Here is a 12,743-nt window from a genome sequence, read left to right on the forward strand (position 1 = left end):
TCGGCTCAGGTCATGATCCTGGAGTCCTGGGATTGAGTCCCACATTGGGCTCCCGGCTCAGCGGGAAGCCTGCTTCTCCCTCTGACCCTCTCCCCTCTCATGCTGTTTCTTTGTCTCTCTCTCTTTCTCTCAAATAAATAAATAAAAAAAATCTTTTAAAAAAAAAAAGAACCCATAGGAAAAAATTTAAAATATGGCCCTTCCTTAATTTTTTGTTGAGAAGACAACGTTAACATATAAGAAGCTACTAGTGAAAAATGAAAAACAAAATAAATTAGTGTGGTTCAAATAGTAAGTGTAAATAAAATATAAGGAAGAAAAAGCACGCTCTGGGGCAGAAGTCCCAAACATAGATAAAATACTGGGTAAAAGGGGCGCCTGGGTGGTTCAGTCTGTTAAATGTTTGCCTTCGGTTCAGGTCATGATCCCAGGGTCCTGGGATCAAGCCCCACATAGGGCTTCCTGCTCAGCGGGGAGCCTGCTTCTCCCTCTCCCCCTGCTTGTGTTCTCTCTCTCCCTCTGTCAAATAAATAAAATCTATTAAAAAAAAAAAAAAGCTGGGTAAAAGATTGATAGAATATATGCACAGAAAAGAGGTAAGAGACTAAGAGTCAAACAACAGGAACAAAGGTACAAAAACAGGAATTAACATGACACAGAGAGGCAGGTGGGGAGACAAAGTAAACAAAATAACATGTCTGGATCACAGTTTGAGTCAGGAGAGAGTGGGAGCCGAAGGCAGTTGAAGCCACTCCATGGAAGACCTTAAAGGTTAGAATTAAGCAGTGGCATAGCCACTCTGAAAGTAAGGTTTGAGGAAGATCAATTTGCTTAAGGGGGAGGAACTGACTGAAAGAGAGACCTGGGCAAGGAGGCTAGTTAGGAAGCTACTGCTGTTTCCTTTCCAATCAATTCTCTATTCTGCAACCAGAATGATGTTTTTTAACTCAATCTGATCAAGGAACTCCTCTGTATGTTGCATCACTGAATATCAGATGCTAGGAATCAAAGATGACACCAAAATTTCTAACCTCAGTCTTTTTTTTTTTTTAAAGATTTTATTTATTTGAGACAGAGAGAATGAGAAACAGAGAGCATGAGAGGGAGGAGGGTCAGAGGGAGAAGCAGACTCCCTGCCGAGGAGGGAGCCCGATGCGGGACTCGATCCTGGGACTCCAGGATCATGACCTGAGCCGAAGGCAGTCGCTTAACCAACTGAGCCACCCAGGCACCCTCTAACCTCAGTCTTAATAATGGTTGCATGGCCAAGAAAATATGAAAGCGATATAGTTTGGAGAAGAATTATGAATTTTGTATGGTTTATGAATAAACTTGACCAGATTATGACTGAAAAGGCAGAGCAAAGGCAGGAATTATCATGTGCAGCATATTAGAAGAACTGTAGAAGGTTGATCCTCAAATCACAGAGGAACCGGCAGGCTCCAGAGAGTCAGCTAAGACAAGTATGGGAGGAGTCAACTAAGCCTAACTAAAAATGGACCAGGAAATGGGGGAAGAAAAAAAGTCAACCAACCAGGGGCAAAGGGTGAGGCAGGTAGACTGGAGGTGGGACCGGATCTGGGTAGGAACTCTCTACATCCTGGAAAGAAGGCAGGATGTAGCCGTGGAATAATAGCTAATATAACACTTACTGAGTCTTTCTTTCTTTCTTTCTTAATATATGGTGGGCATTATTCTGAGCATGTTAATAAATTTATTCATTTAAACTTTACAAGAATGAGAGGTAACTATTATTGTCCTCATTTTACAGATGAGGAAAGGGAGGCACAGAGAAGTTAAGTCATTTGCCCAAGGTTACACACATACTAAATGGCAGCAACAGGATTTGAGTCCACAGTAATAAATATCCACTACGTGCCAAGGTTTTATACACACACACACACACACTGAGTGTATTTTTTGCGGGGGGAGAAAAGGTAATATGCTTCCCATCCTCCTTTCTGGCACATAATCTTTTCCTTATTTAACTGATGTTACATACTGCCTCAGAGAAGACTGTGGTTGTTAAAGGCAAAAGAGATTATTTATTGTTCAGCTCCAAACCTCAAAATTGACTTTTTTTTTTTTTTTTTTTTTTTTGCATTTATAGTAACACAACAATTTGGGGGAGGACTATTTCTACATTCTAACAGCTCCTTTTAATTATCAAGAACTTGTCTTGGCTCATGTGGACCACACAGCTTTAATGTAAGATACACATACGAAGAATTCAAGGTCAGATAAAAGAAATGCCCTACACACAGGAAACAGAAGGAAAGTCCTTTCTGACAGAAAGAGGAAAGGCAGGCATTGTTGTGTATCATAGATTCATCCTTCTTATGAGCTGAACTATGTTCCCACAAAAATCCATATATTGAAGTCTCAAACCCCAGTACCTCGGAATGTAACCTATTTGGAAATAAGGTTTTTAAAGAGGTGACTAAGTTAAAATGAGGCCATTAGGGTGGGGTGCTAATCCATTATGACTGGTGTCCTTATAAGAGGAAGAGATGCTAAGGATTTGTGTGCAAAGCAGACAGGGGGGTAGGGAGGGAGGACAACTATGTGATAACAAAGTAGCAAGAAGGCAGCCATCTGCAAGCCAAGGAGAGAGGCTCCAGAAGAAACCAATCTGATGCACTTCAACCTTGGATTTCCAGACTCCAGAACTGTGAGAACATAAATTTCTGTTGTTTTCAGCCATCCAGTCTGTAGTATTTTGTATGGGAGTCCTAGCAAACTAATATAACCCTCTGGGGGAACTCCTTTAGGAGGATGGCAAAAAATAAGATAAATATGGGGAAAATCCCACAGAAGTAGGGCTTGCTTCTTACTTCCCCGGAACAGCTTAAGCTCCCTTAAGTTATTTCTGTGTTCTAACAGCCCAGGTAACAGAGGTAACAGATTGAAAATGGCAGGACAGTATAATAAATTGGAAGAAGTCCAATATCACCTTTCTGATTCCTTCGGAGTTGGGATTCCTAGACTCCCAAAGCTAGCCTGACAGTAGCACACCTAGCACCTAGATCTTAGTCTCTAATACCATTTTCCAATAAAAGGAACCAGGTCTTCTTGGAGAAATTGCTGATTCTAGGACTGGGGCAGGAAATATACAAGATAAGCCTAGAGCATCTTGTAATGCCAGAGAGTAAGGAAGGGGCATGTCACAGCGATGGGTATTATGTCAAAGGGATGCAGGCGGCAACTCAAAGAGCTCCCGATGGTCAAAGCTGGAACAATTTGAGCAAAAAAATAAGTGACATTGGATTATAACCTGAAGTATAAAATAAGTATCTATGAGTCCATACTAATATAAATGACTAATAAATTAATGAAGGAAAAGAGACAAAGGTCCATGCAGAAGAATTTAAAATAATTTATAGAGATACTCTGACCTTAAGGAGGTAAGAGTATAACTCCCATTCATTAAATGTGGGCTGCATATAGTAACTTCCTTCCAAAGAGTACAGCGTGAAAAAAAAAAAGGAAAAAAAGAGAAACTTTATGGTAGAGAAACAGGACAAACACTACCTCAAGCCAGGTGATCAAGGTTAACATCAACAGTGAGAAGTCATTTTGAGAGATGTACCACTAATATGATGTGATAAGAATGACATTTTACCTCTGTGGTCTTCTTCCCAAAAACCATAAAAACCATAATCTCAATCTAATCCAGAGAAGAGCATCAGACAAATCCCAATTGAAGGATATCTGACCAGTTATCCTCAAAACTGTCAAGGTCATCAAAAACAAAGCCTGAAAACTGTCACAACCAAAAGGACCCTACGGAGACATAAGGCTAAATGTAATGTGGTACTCTGGATGGAATCCTGGAACAGAAAAAGGACATTAGGGAAAAAAATGAGGAATAAAGTATGGACTTTAGTTAATAATGGACTTTAGTTAATAATAATGTATCAACAGGGGTTCATTAATTATGACAAATGTATCATACTAATGTAAGATGTTAGTAATAGGAGAAACTAGGTGTGGGGTATATGGAAACTGTACTATCTTTGCAGTAACTCCATATATCTAAAATTGTTGTAAAATAAAAGTTTATTTAATTTTTTTAAATATTTATTTATTTATTTATTCCAGAGAGAGAGACAGAGACAGCATGACGAGCAGGGAGAGGGGCAAAGGGAGAGGGAAGGCGGAGTCCCCACTGAGCATGGAGCCTGAGAATGGACTCCATCCCTTGACCCTGAGAGGCCCAGAGATCATGACCCCAGCCGAAACCAAGAGTAGGCTGCTCAACCAACTGAACCACCCAGGCGCCCCTAAAAGTTTATTTAAAAAAAGAAAAGAAAAAGCAGCCTGAGCAAGGACTGCCTTGCCAACACCCCCTACACACACATCCTAACTAAAGCAGCTCAGCAGGGTGAAGGCATTTTTGGTGTGAAACATCTATTGGAGGGAGGTGGGTATACAGGGGGTGATGCTGCCATAGGATCATGGTCTCCAAAAGACTGTAAAAGAAGTACCTAGTCAGGCATCCAAACACCACTGTTGTTACTTAAGATAAAGATTCTTCGGGGCGCCTGGGTGGCTCAGATGGTTAAGCGTCTGCCTTCGGCTCAGGTCATGATCCCAGGGTCCTGGGATCGAGCCCCACATCAGGCTCCTGGCTCAGCGGGGAGTCTGCTTCTCCCTCTTCCTCTGCTTCTCCCACTGCTCATGCTCTCTCTATATATATATCTCTGTGTTTCAAATGAATAAATAAAATCTTTAAAAAAAAAAAAAAGACTCTTGAAGACCCCCAAAATCACATGCAGATCTGAGGTCACTGCCCACAATGCCTTGGGAACATACAAAATTTAACCTACACCTCAGACTACCATGACAATGAGAATGTTAACAGGACATCTTAGGATGGAGTTAAGGAAATCTTAATTTGACTGACTTAAACAATAAGGAAAAATGTTTATCTCACCTAACAAATGCCAATATTCTATTACACTATTCTACTCTACAATCTTCAGTGCCTCAGCCATTCTTTAGGTGACTCTCCTGGCACTTTTGTAGTCTCCATTTCAGGTATCACATGCAGAAGAAACAACATCTGACAGAAGAAGAGACCATCTCTTCAAGTGAGACTCTGTTTTTTTGTTTTTTGGGGATTTTTTTTAAAGGTTTTATTTATTTATTTATTTGAGAGAGAGAGAGCACAAGTGGGGTGAGGGGCAGAGGGAGAAGCAGGCTCTCCGCTGAGCAAGGACCCCAGGATCATGACCTGACCTGAAGGCAGGCGCTCAACCAACTGAGCCACCCAGGCGCCCAAGTGAGACTCTTGAAGAGCACTTGTCAGGTGTTTTGCAGAATGTCATTCAGTACGAATTTGTCTTTCTCAAGATTAGACTGGGAATTTTTAGATTTGGGGTAAGAATACTATAGAGATCCAAGTGCCATTCTTTTAAGGAGCAAGGAAAACTTCCCCTCACAACTCACCAGCCACATCATAAGCCCCCTCCTAAATTAATCACTAGGAAGAAAAATGAGATTATCATACTCAATTTAGACCAATCAGGACTTAGCCCTGAGTCACAAAGGGAAGAATACATATCAGACAAAATAGGGCTGGTCTGCAAAAGTGAAGGGGGTATGAATGGACACTGAGCAGGCCACCACCAGTGTCTATAGGTAAAAACCCTAAAAGGCAGGGCCTCTACCCAAGAGACTACATTAAATGAACAAGTCTGTTTTAAAATGAACGAGACACTTTTCACTGTCTAATTTACTTCTCCTTCCTCCAACACTATCACCACCCAGAGGGATTTTTAGATCAGTTATAGAAAATAATAAAGCTTTAGGCTTTATTTATTCTACAATCTGATTTGTAATGTGTCTAGTTCGATACTTCCATATATGTGATCTCAGATCTGTACAATACCTAGGTAGGTACTATGATCCCCTAGGTAGGTACAGATGAGGAAATGAACCCAAATAGTAGTTAAATAACTTGCCCAACATCATAGAAACTGAGTTAGAATTCTAAGCTGTATCTGCAGTCCTCGAGGCTTGAAATGTTTTTTAAGCTGCCATATACTTCCCCAGATATCAAGAGAGTAGCAGCAATAAAGGAAACACCTCTGAGAGAACTTTCATCTAAAGTTCATGTGGACCAAAACTACCCTTTCTATTAGGAGCTCAAAGCCCCCTCCTTAACCCCAAGAACAAACATGCACAAGCACTGCAACAAAGATGCTATAGCTAACACAATATGAAACTGACATACAAGTGAGAGATTTAGATCTGCGAGCCAGTTGCATAAATTATCCAAACAAAAGTAGTTAAGATACCTACAGCAACATTTCCCAAACTAGTGTGCTTTGCTGGATTCTTCTGTACCATGATAATAAGTAGGCCATGAAAATAGTAATCTGTGATCAAATTAACTGAGAGACTAGGTTAAACAAAATTAAAAAGGCTTATTTACCAACAGAGCCTTTATATGCTAGCAGGCATCATGAACTCCAAGAAGAGCACATTCTACTTATAATGTTTAACATTTACTTCCAAAAAAGAAGGTTTTCCTTTTTAATCCTGACCACTTATAAACAATTCCTAGGAAAGTATTGTTTAACACCATTTTGAGAAACACTATTCTACAAGGGAAGCAAAGGCCCAAGAATAGAGTCCATTATTAGGGGGCTGGAGGCAAACAAACAAATCCAATAAAGAAGATAGTGAAGAAGGTAGGAAGCAAATCTGGAGAGTTCAAGAAAGGAGACGGTTTCTAAAAAGAGACAATCAACAGAACGAAACTATCGAGAGATTAAATAGATTGATAATAAAAAAAATTTTTGGATTGGAGTAGGAACACGGTCACTTGGGAACTTTAAGAGAATAGCTTCAGAAAGGGGAGGAAAGAAGGATGGCAAGCATAATAAAAAAAGACTAGGATGGAAATGATAAAAGAAGTAGATGAAGCATTTCTAGACCACCAATAATTGTAGTTTAGCAGTGAAAGTGAAAAAAAGAAATTGGTGGGGCGCCTGGGTGGCTCAGTCCGTTAAGCGTCTGCCTTCCGCTAGGTTGTGATCCCGGGGTCCTGGGATGGAGCCCCACGTAGGGCTGGCTCCCTGCTGCGGAGAGCCTGCTTCTCCCTCTCTGTCTGCTGCTCCCCCTGCTTGTGCTCTCTCTCTCTGTCAAATAAATGTATAAAATCTTAAAAAATAATGAAAAAAAGACATCCTTAAGTGAAAATGACTTTAAAAAAAAAAGAAACTGGTTGGTTAGGAAAAGGCAGTAAATAGAGGAATGAAAAAAAAAATTTAGAATGGGGGACACCTGTACCTGGTTGAAGGTAAAAGTGAAAACATACTAAAAGAAACATAATTACAGACCAGTAGATGGAAGAAATGGAACCCAGAGTATAAATGACTAGAAAAAAGTTATCTTTCCTCTTAGATTGGAGAGAATTTGAATAGCAATGCCTAGCCAAGTCTAAAGACCTTATTTTAATACTCCAAAATTTCACAGATTTCTGCCTACTCCAGCCAAGAGAATTTTTCAGTCTTTAGAGTTCAGTGTAGAGCATATGTATAAATTTCCTGATGTGTTGCTCCTCTCAGAGGATGTCTATGTTATGTGCAAAAGGAGAGGGTTATAGAGCAGTAATTACCTGAGGGCCCCCAATCTGCATGAAATAAGGTGGAGGAAGATGACAATAAGGAAGCTGGAGCTCATGGAGATTTTAATTTATAATGATTTAGTACAAATGATTTTGATATACAAAATAAAAACTTACAATTACAATAGGAACACACAAAAAATGTGAAGATTACCATAAAGGGTCAAGAAAAAAGGCATCTACTTAGCCCACCCAGAAATTTTCACAACTCTGCTGTACCAACAGAAATTGCATAAGTCATAAATTAATAATGTAACTCCAATATGCTGGTGAGTGAGAAAAAAAGACTATTCAGTAGCAGGTCTAGTTACAGTCCAGCTTCAAACTTTTTAAATTTAAACTTTGTATGACTTTCCATTTACATAAAACACCAATCCTAAGAACTACTTAAGCATGAGAATTTTCATTTTTATTTCTCTCAAGAACAAGGACACTGACATGAGATTCTGTTGCTTAGAACATAATTAGAGATTCTATCTTTTTGGCTAATGTCATTAACAATTCAAATTGAGTACATAATTTTCTATTAACTATGTCCAGGTCACAAGTGTGGCTCATATATGACTCCAGAGCCCATTTACCGTAACACTTTGATCACAAAAAAGGTAGTAACATCTGATTCTTCAACTACTTAACATATCAACCTACAGAGTTTAAGAAAAGTCATACTACTTAAAAAATATATAAACACAAGAGTTAAGAGGGGGCCCCATTCCTTAATTAAAGAAATTAATATTGATCAGTATGCACGGAATACGGATAAGGCAACAATACCAAGACCCAATCTGGCAGTCTCCAGATTTGTGTATCTGTAAACCTAAGGCTGCCACATAGGCCAGATGACTACTACTGCCAGCTCAGCAGCTGAGCTTGGAGAAAAGGCGGCATCCACACAGAGGCCACTCTAGAGGACCAGAACTTAAGGCCAGTTTCGTCTGGTGGAGACTGGAGAACGTGGCAGTAATAAACCGGGAAAAGTCTAAACAGGGTTGTTGGCGGTTAAGGGGAGCCTCCAGGGCTGCAATCCTGGAAGACAGAGAGCAGACGCGGCGGGCCAACCCCGCGACGCCGGGGTTGAAAGAAACTATGGGGGTTGAGAGGAGAGGGCTCGTCCTTACCTTGTCATCCTCGCATCTCTTCCCCAGGCCCTCCTTGGCCTGCAGCCGGCTGCTGAGACGACCGTAGTCGGCCTCCTTCTGGTCGATCTGTTTCTTGTGCGAGTCCACCAACAGCAGGAGGTCCGAATTGCGCTTCTCCAGGCGCCCGCGGGCCACCTCGGTGCGCTGGACCTGGCCCTGCAGCTCCGCCACCTCCTCCTGAAGCAGGACGTGGCGGGAGGAGATACTCCAGTAGTTGAAGGCGAGGACCGCGATCACCACCAGCAGCACCACCAACACGAAGGAGGGCAGGCGGCCGGCCCGCCGGTTAGCTCCAAAACCCACCATGGGGTCGAACTAGGCTGTGCCCTGGGGCCTCGTCGCCGACACCTGCGGGCAGAAGCTCAGGCCTCAGAAGCTGAGTTGCCTGGGGGACGCGGCCCCAGGGCCGGCCGAAGGAGAAGGCGGGCCAATCTGCCTGCCGGCGAGCCGGAGAAGGGGGCGGGGCCGCAAGCCGCAGGCCCCTCCCCGCCCCCCCCTCCTCAAATCTGGCCAGAGCGCGTTCCCAAGGCTTTGAAAACGACCCTGCACCAGCCGGGTGGAACCAGGAGAACCCAGCTGCCCGCACCCGGGGCCCAACACCTCAGGCTTGGGGGGCGGGGAAAGGTGCCGGAAGGGGGCGGGTTTAACTCTGGCCCCGCCCATTGGCTGGGTCCGGGTCGCTTAGGGGGGCATTGCCTAGTTTCCGCCGACGCCCCCTCTTCTCGCGAGAAATGGAGTTTCTCTCGCCCTTTGCATTCTTATCTCGCGAGTGTTACCGCTATCGGGCAGAGTGTTGTGTTAATTTTGGCGCTTTGTGTTCGCTCTTGTATCTGCGTTCCAGTTCCTTCGGTTTTTACCCTCTCGGTTTCCTTGACCCAGGGTTTAGGGAGCGCCAGCCCTACCCTGGTCCTCGTGAGAGTTTTTGTCTTTGAGGACCTCTGCGGCTGTGACCGCTTTGTAGGGAAAACAGTAGGTGAGCATCCGGCAGAAAGGGCGACTACGAAGGTTTTGTACTTGATTCAGTAAAAGATTTTCTTGTTCATGCTAATGATGTGGAGAATAAACAAAAAAGACCATAAAATAGCGGTGCCCGAAACATTACAGAGAAAAATGAAGAGAAACTAAGCTTTATGACTGAAGGGGGTGGTGCCAGCCTGGTTTCCAAGGTTACTGCTTTCACGAAAGAGAAGAACTTCAGAATGTATGAGTTCTGTTCTTAAACTCGCTGCTGCTTTTGCTTTGAGCGAGGCTTCCAAATAGAAAATCCAGAAGCTGCCCTCTGAATGGTAATTAATGCTGATACTGACAGCTAGCACACTCTGGTTAGAAATAACAGCTCTTGTACAAATTATTTGTGCATGCCTAGTCTCCTGTTACCCTCTCAACACAGTTTTACACGCGAGGAATCCAAGACACAAAGGTGTTCCAGAAACTTTCTCAAAGTCTCATATCTTGTTTGAAACAGTGCTCGGCTTGGATCCAGATCACTGTACTCTAACTTCATTGCGTTTTGCATTACACCAGGCTAACCATTGCTATATGTTCAGCATTAATCATAATGATGCAGAAAAAGCTCCCACCTCTTCTGTTTTTTCTGCAGATTTCCTTTGTCCTGACATAAAAAGTTTTGAAAGTTATTGGCTGTCCTGTTTAAGGAGATGGGGTTGCTTTATTTTTCAAAGTTCAGGTTCAAGAACTTCCATAAGCATAAAACCCCCAAAATAAAAAAGCTTTGGTATTTTCATTCAAATCAGAGTGGTATGGTTTTGAGGCAGGAAGACTTGTCATCTTTGAATAATTATTCTATGCTTCCTGTCCATTTCAAAAATGAAGTTACTTGTCTAATGTTCCCAGAGTAGCCTGGAAGAATTATTGCACCTTCAAAAAGTGATGATTTCTCTCTCATAGATACAGAAAAACAAGTGACGCCAAAATTATTAATCTTTAGTTCACATCAAACTTGAGCCTTTTGCTCTGGCTTCATAAGATCAAAGAAATCAGGGCACCTGGGTGGCTCAGGCCCTGATTCCAGGGTTCTGGGATCCAGCCTTACATTAGGCTCCCTGCTCATCCTGGAGTTGGCTTCTCCCTCTGCCCCACCCCCCCCCATGCTCTTGTGTGCACTCTCTCAAATAAATAAAATCTTTAAAAAAACAATAATGAGATCAAAGAAATCTGCTCCAGTCTTGAATGGTAAGTGGACTTTGGCAAGAGGGAACAAAGCAAAAATGGGAAATCATGGACTATAATGAGCCTTCCCATGTATCCTTTCCTCAACTTCATATTGGCCTTGCTTTGTGTAGCCAGCAGTTGAAAATTAACTATGAAGTAGTGTTAACTACTTAAAATGTCACTCTTTCAAAAATGTTTTCATTTTTATATGGGATTCTGACATGTAAAATTTTAATATTGTATAAAACACATTCACATACGTTTTTTCAGCAGATGTTTAAAAGAACTATTTGGTGCTTATTATTCCATTATTCCATTTTACAGATGCAGAAGTAACTTGCCCAAAGTTACATGTCTAGCAGGTGGCAAGGCTGAATCTTGAAAACCAATCCTATTTCCACTCTTCCCCCAGGGAAAAAGTTTTTGTTCCATTTTAATGGTTACCTCTTCAAGCTATTCTCCCTACTAAATGATCCCAATCCACATATATCGAGACACTGTATAAGTGCTCTCCTAGAGATAGTTCTGGGTTAAGCATTAAACAAATGGAAGTAAAAGTCAATTCCTTAAGCCAAGTGATCAACTTTAATAACATTGATAAATCATGTTATTAGTATATATCCTTGATATGATGTGATGAGAGTAGCACTCTGTGGTCTTCCTCCCCAAAACTCGTAACTCTAGTCTAATTGTGAGAAAATATATCACACAAATTCCAGTTGAGGCACATTCTACAAAATGCCTGACCAGTAATCCTACAAACTGACAAGGTCATCAAAAACAAGGAAAATCTGAGAAAATTTCAGAGGCAAAAGAACCATAAGGAGCCATAACTACTAAATGTAATATGGTATTCTGGATAGGATCCTAGAACAGAAAAAAGAACATTAGGGGAAAAGGAAGGAAATCCGAACAAAACATGGACTTCAGTTAATAATAATATATTAATTTATTGTCACAAATGTACCATGCTCATATAGGGTGTTGATAATGGGGGAGATTGGACGTGGGGTATGTGGGATTTCTGTACGATTTTCACTTTTTTTCTGTATTTCTAAAACTGCTCTAAAATAAAATTATTTTTAAATCATCAGTTTCTATTTTGGGGGATATCTTTTAGGTTATCAAGTATAGACATAAGTATGTTCACATAGCTGGAAAGGCAGTATAATCACCGAGAAATAATATTTTAAGATTTATTTGAGGGGTAGGGGCACCTGGATGGCTTAGTCGTTTGAGCGTTGGACTCTTGGTTTTGGCTTAGGTCGTGGTCTCAGGATCATGGGATGGAGCCCCACTTCAGGCTCCACACTTAGCAGAGAGTCTGCTTGAGAGATTCTCTCCCTCCCTCTCCCTCCCCCTCTGCTCCTCCCCCTGCTCATGCGCACTCTCTCTCAAATAAATAAATAAAATATTTTAAAAAGACGAAAAAGATTTATTTGAGGGGTAAGCATCTACTATAAAGGGGCAAGTGAGGTTGAATAACAGGAATTTTGTTTTTAAATGGAGTTTTCTTTAAGGGCAAAAATCACATCACTTATTTCTCTTGTACAATCCAGATGCTTTTTTGAGCTCAGAACACTATTTGACATATGTCTTCAGTTTATGTTGACTCAAAAAAATTTATGTTCTGGGGTGCCTGGTCTGGCTCTTGGTTTCAGCTCAGGTCATGATTTCATGGGTCGTGGGATGGAGCCCCACAATGGGGTCTGCGCTCAGGGGGAGTCTGCTTGAGGATTTTCTCCCTCTGCCCCTCCCCCCACTCACTTTCTTGCACATGCTCAAGGGCTCTCTAA

At 41.7% G+C, this 12,743-nt stretch overlaps 1 protein-coding gene across 2 annotated transcripts in view; it reads right to left on the minus strand.

The window, feature by feature from the left end:
- The window catches only part of GOLM2 (golgi membrane protein 2), a 114,172-nt gene extending 104,776 nt beyond the window's left edge, over positions 1-9,396 (minus strand). Inside the window, exon 1 of one of the 2 annotated variants that reach the window (XM_045900177.3) lies at positions 8,755-9,396. In XM_045900177.3, coding sequence (XP_045756133.1) covers positions 8,755-9,081 — 327 coding nt within the window. In that variant the 5' untranslated portion in view covers positions 9,082-9,396. The remainder of the gene's footprint in view (positions 1-8,754) is intronic. The other variant, XM_045900178.3, reaches the window with a different exon arrangement.
- Between the last annotated feature and the right edge of the window lie 3,347 nt (positions 9,397-12,743).

The sequence above is a fragment of the Mirounga angustirostris genome, unplaced genomic scaffold (genome assembly GCF_029215605.1).
Source record: "Mirounga angustirostris isolate CCGP_5_RB_7025 unplaced genomic scaffold, mMirAng1.0.hap1 SCAF_9, whole genome shotgun sequence".
NCBI lineage: Eukaryota > Metazoa > Chordata > Mammalia > Carnivora > Phocidae > Mirounga > Mirounga angustirostris.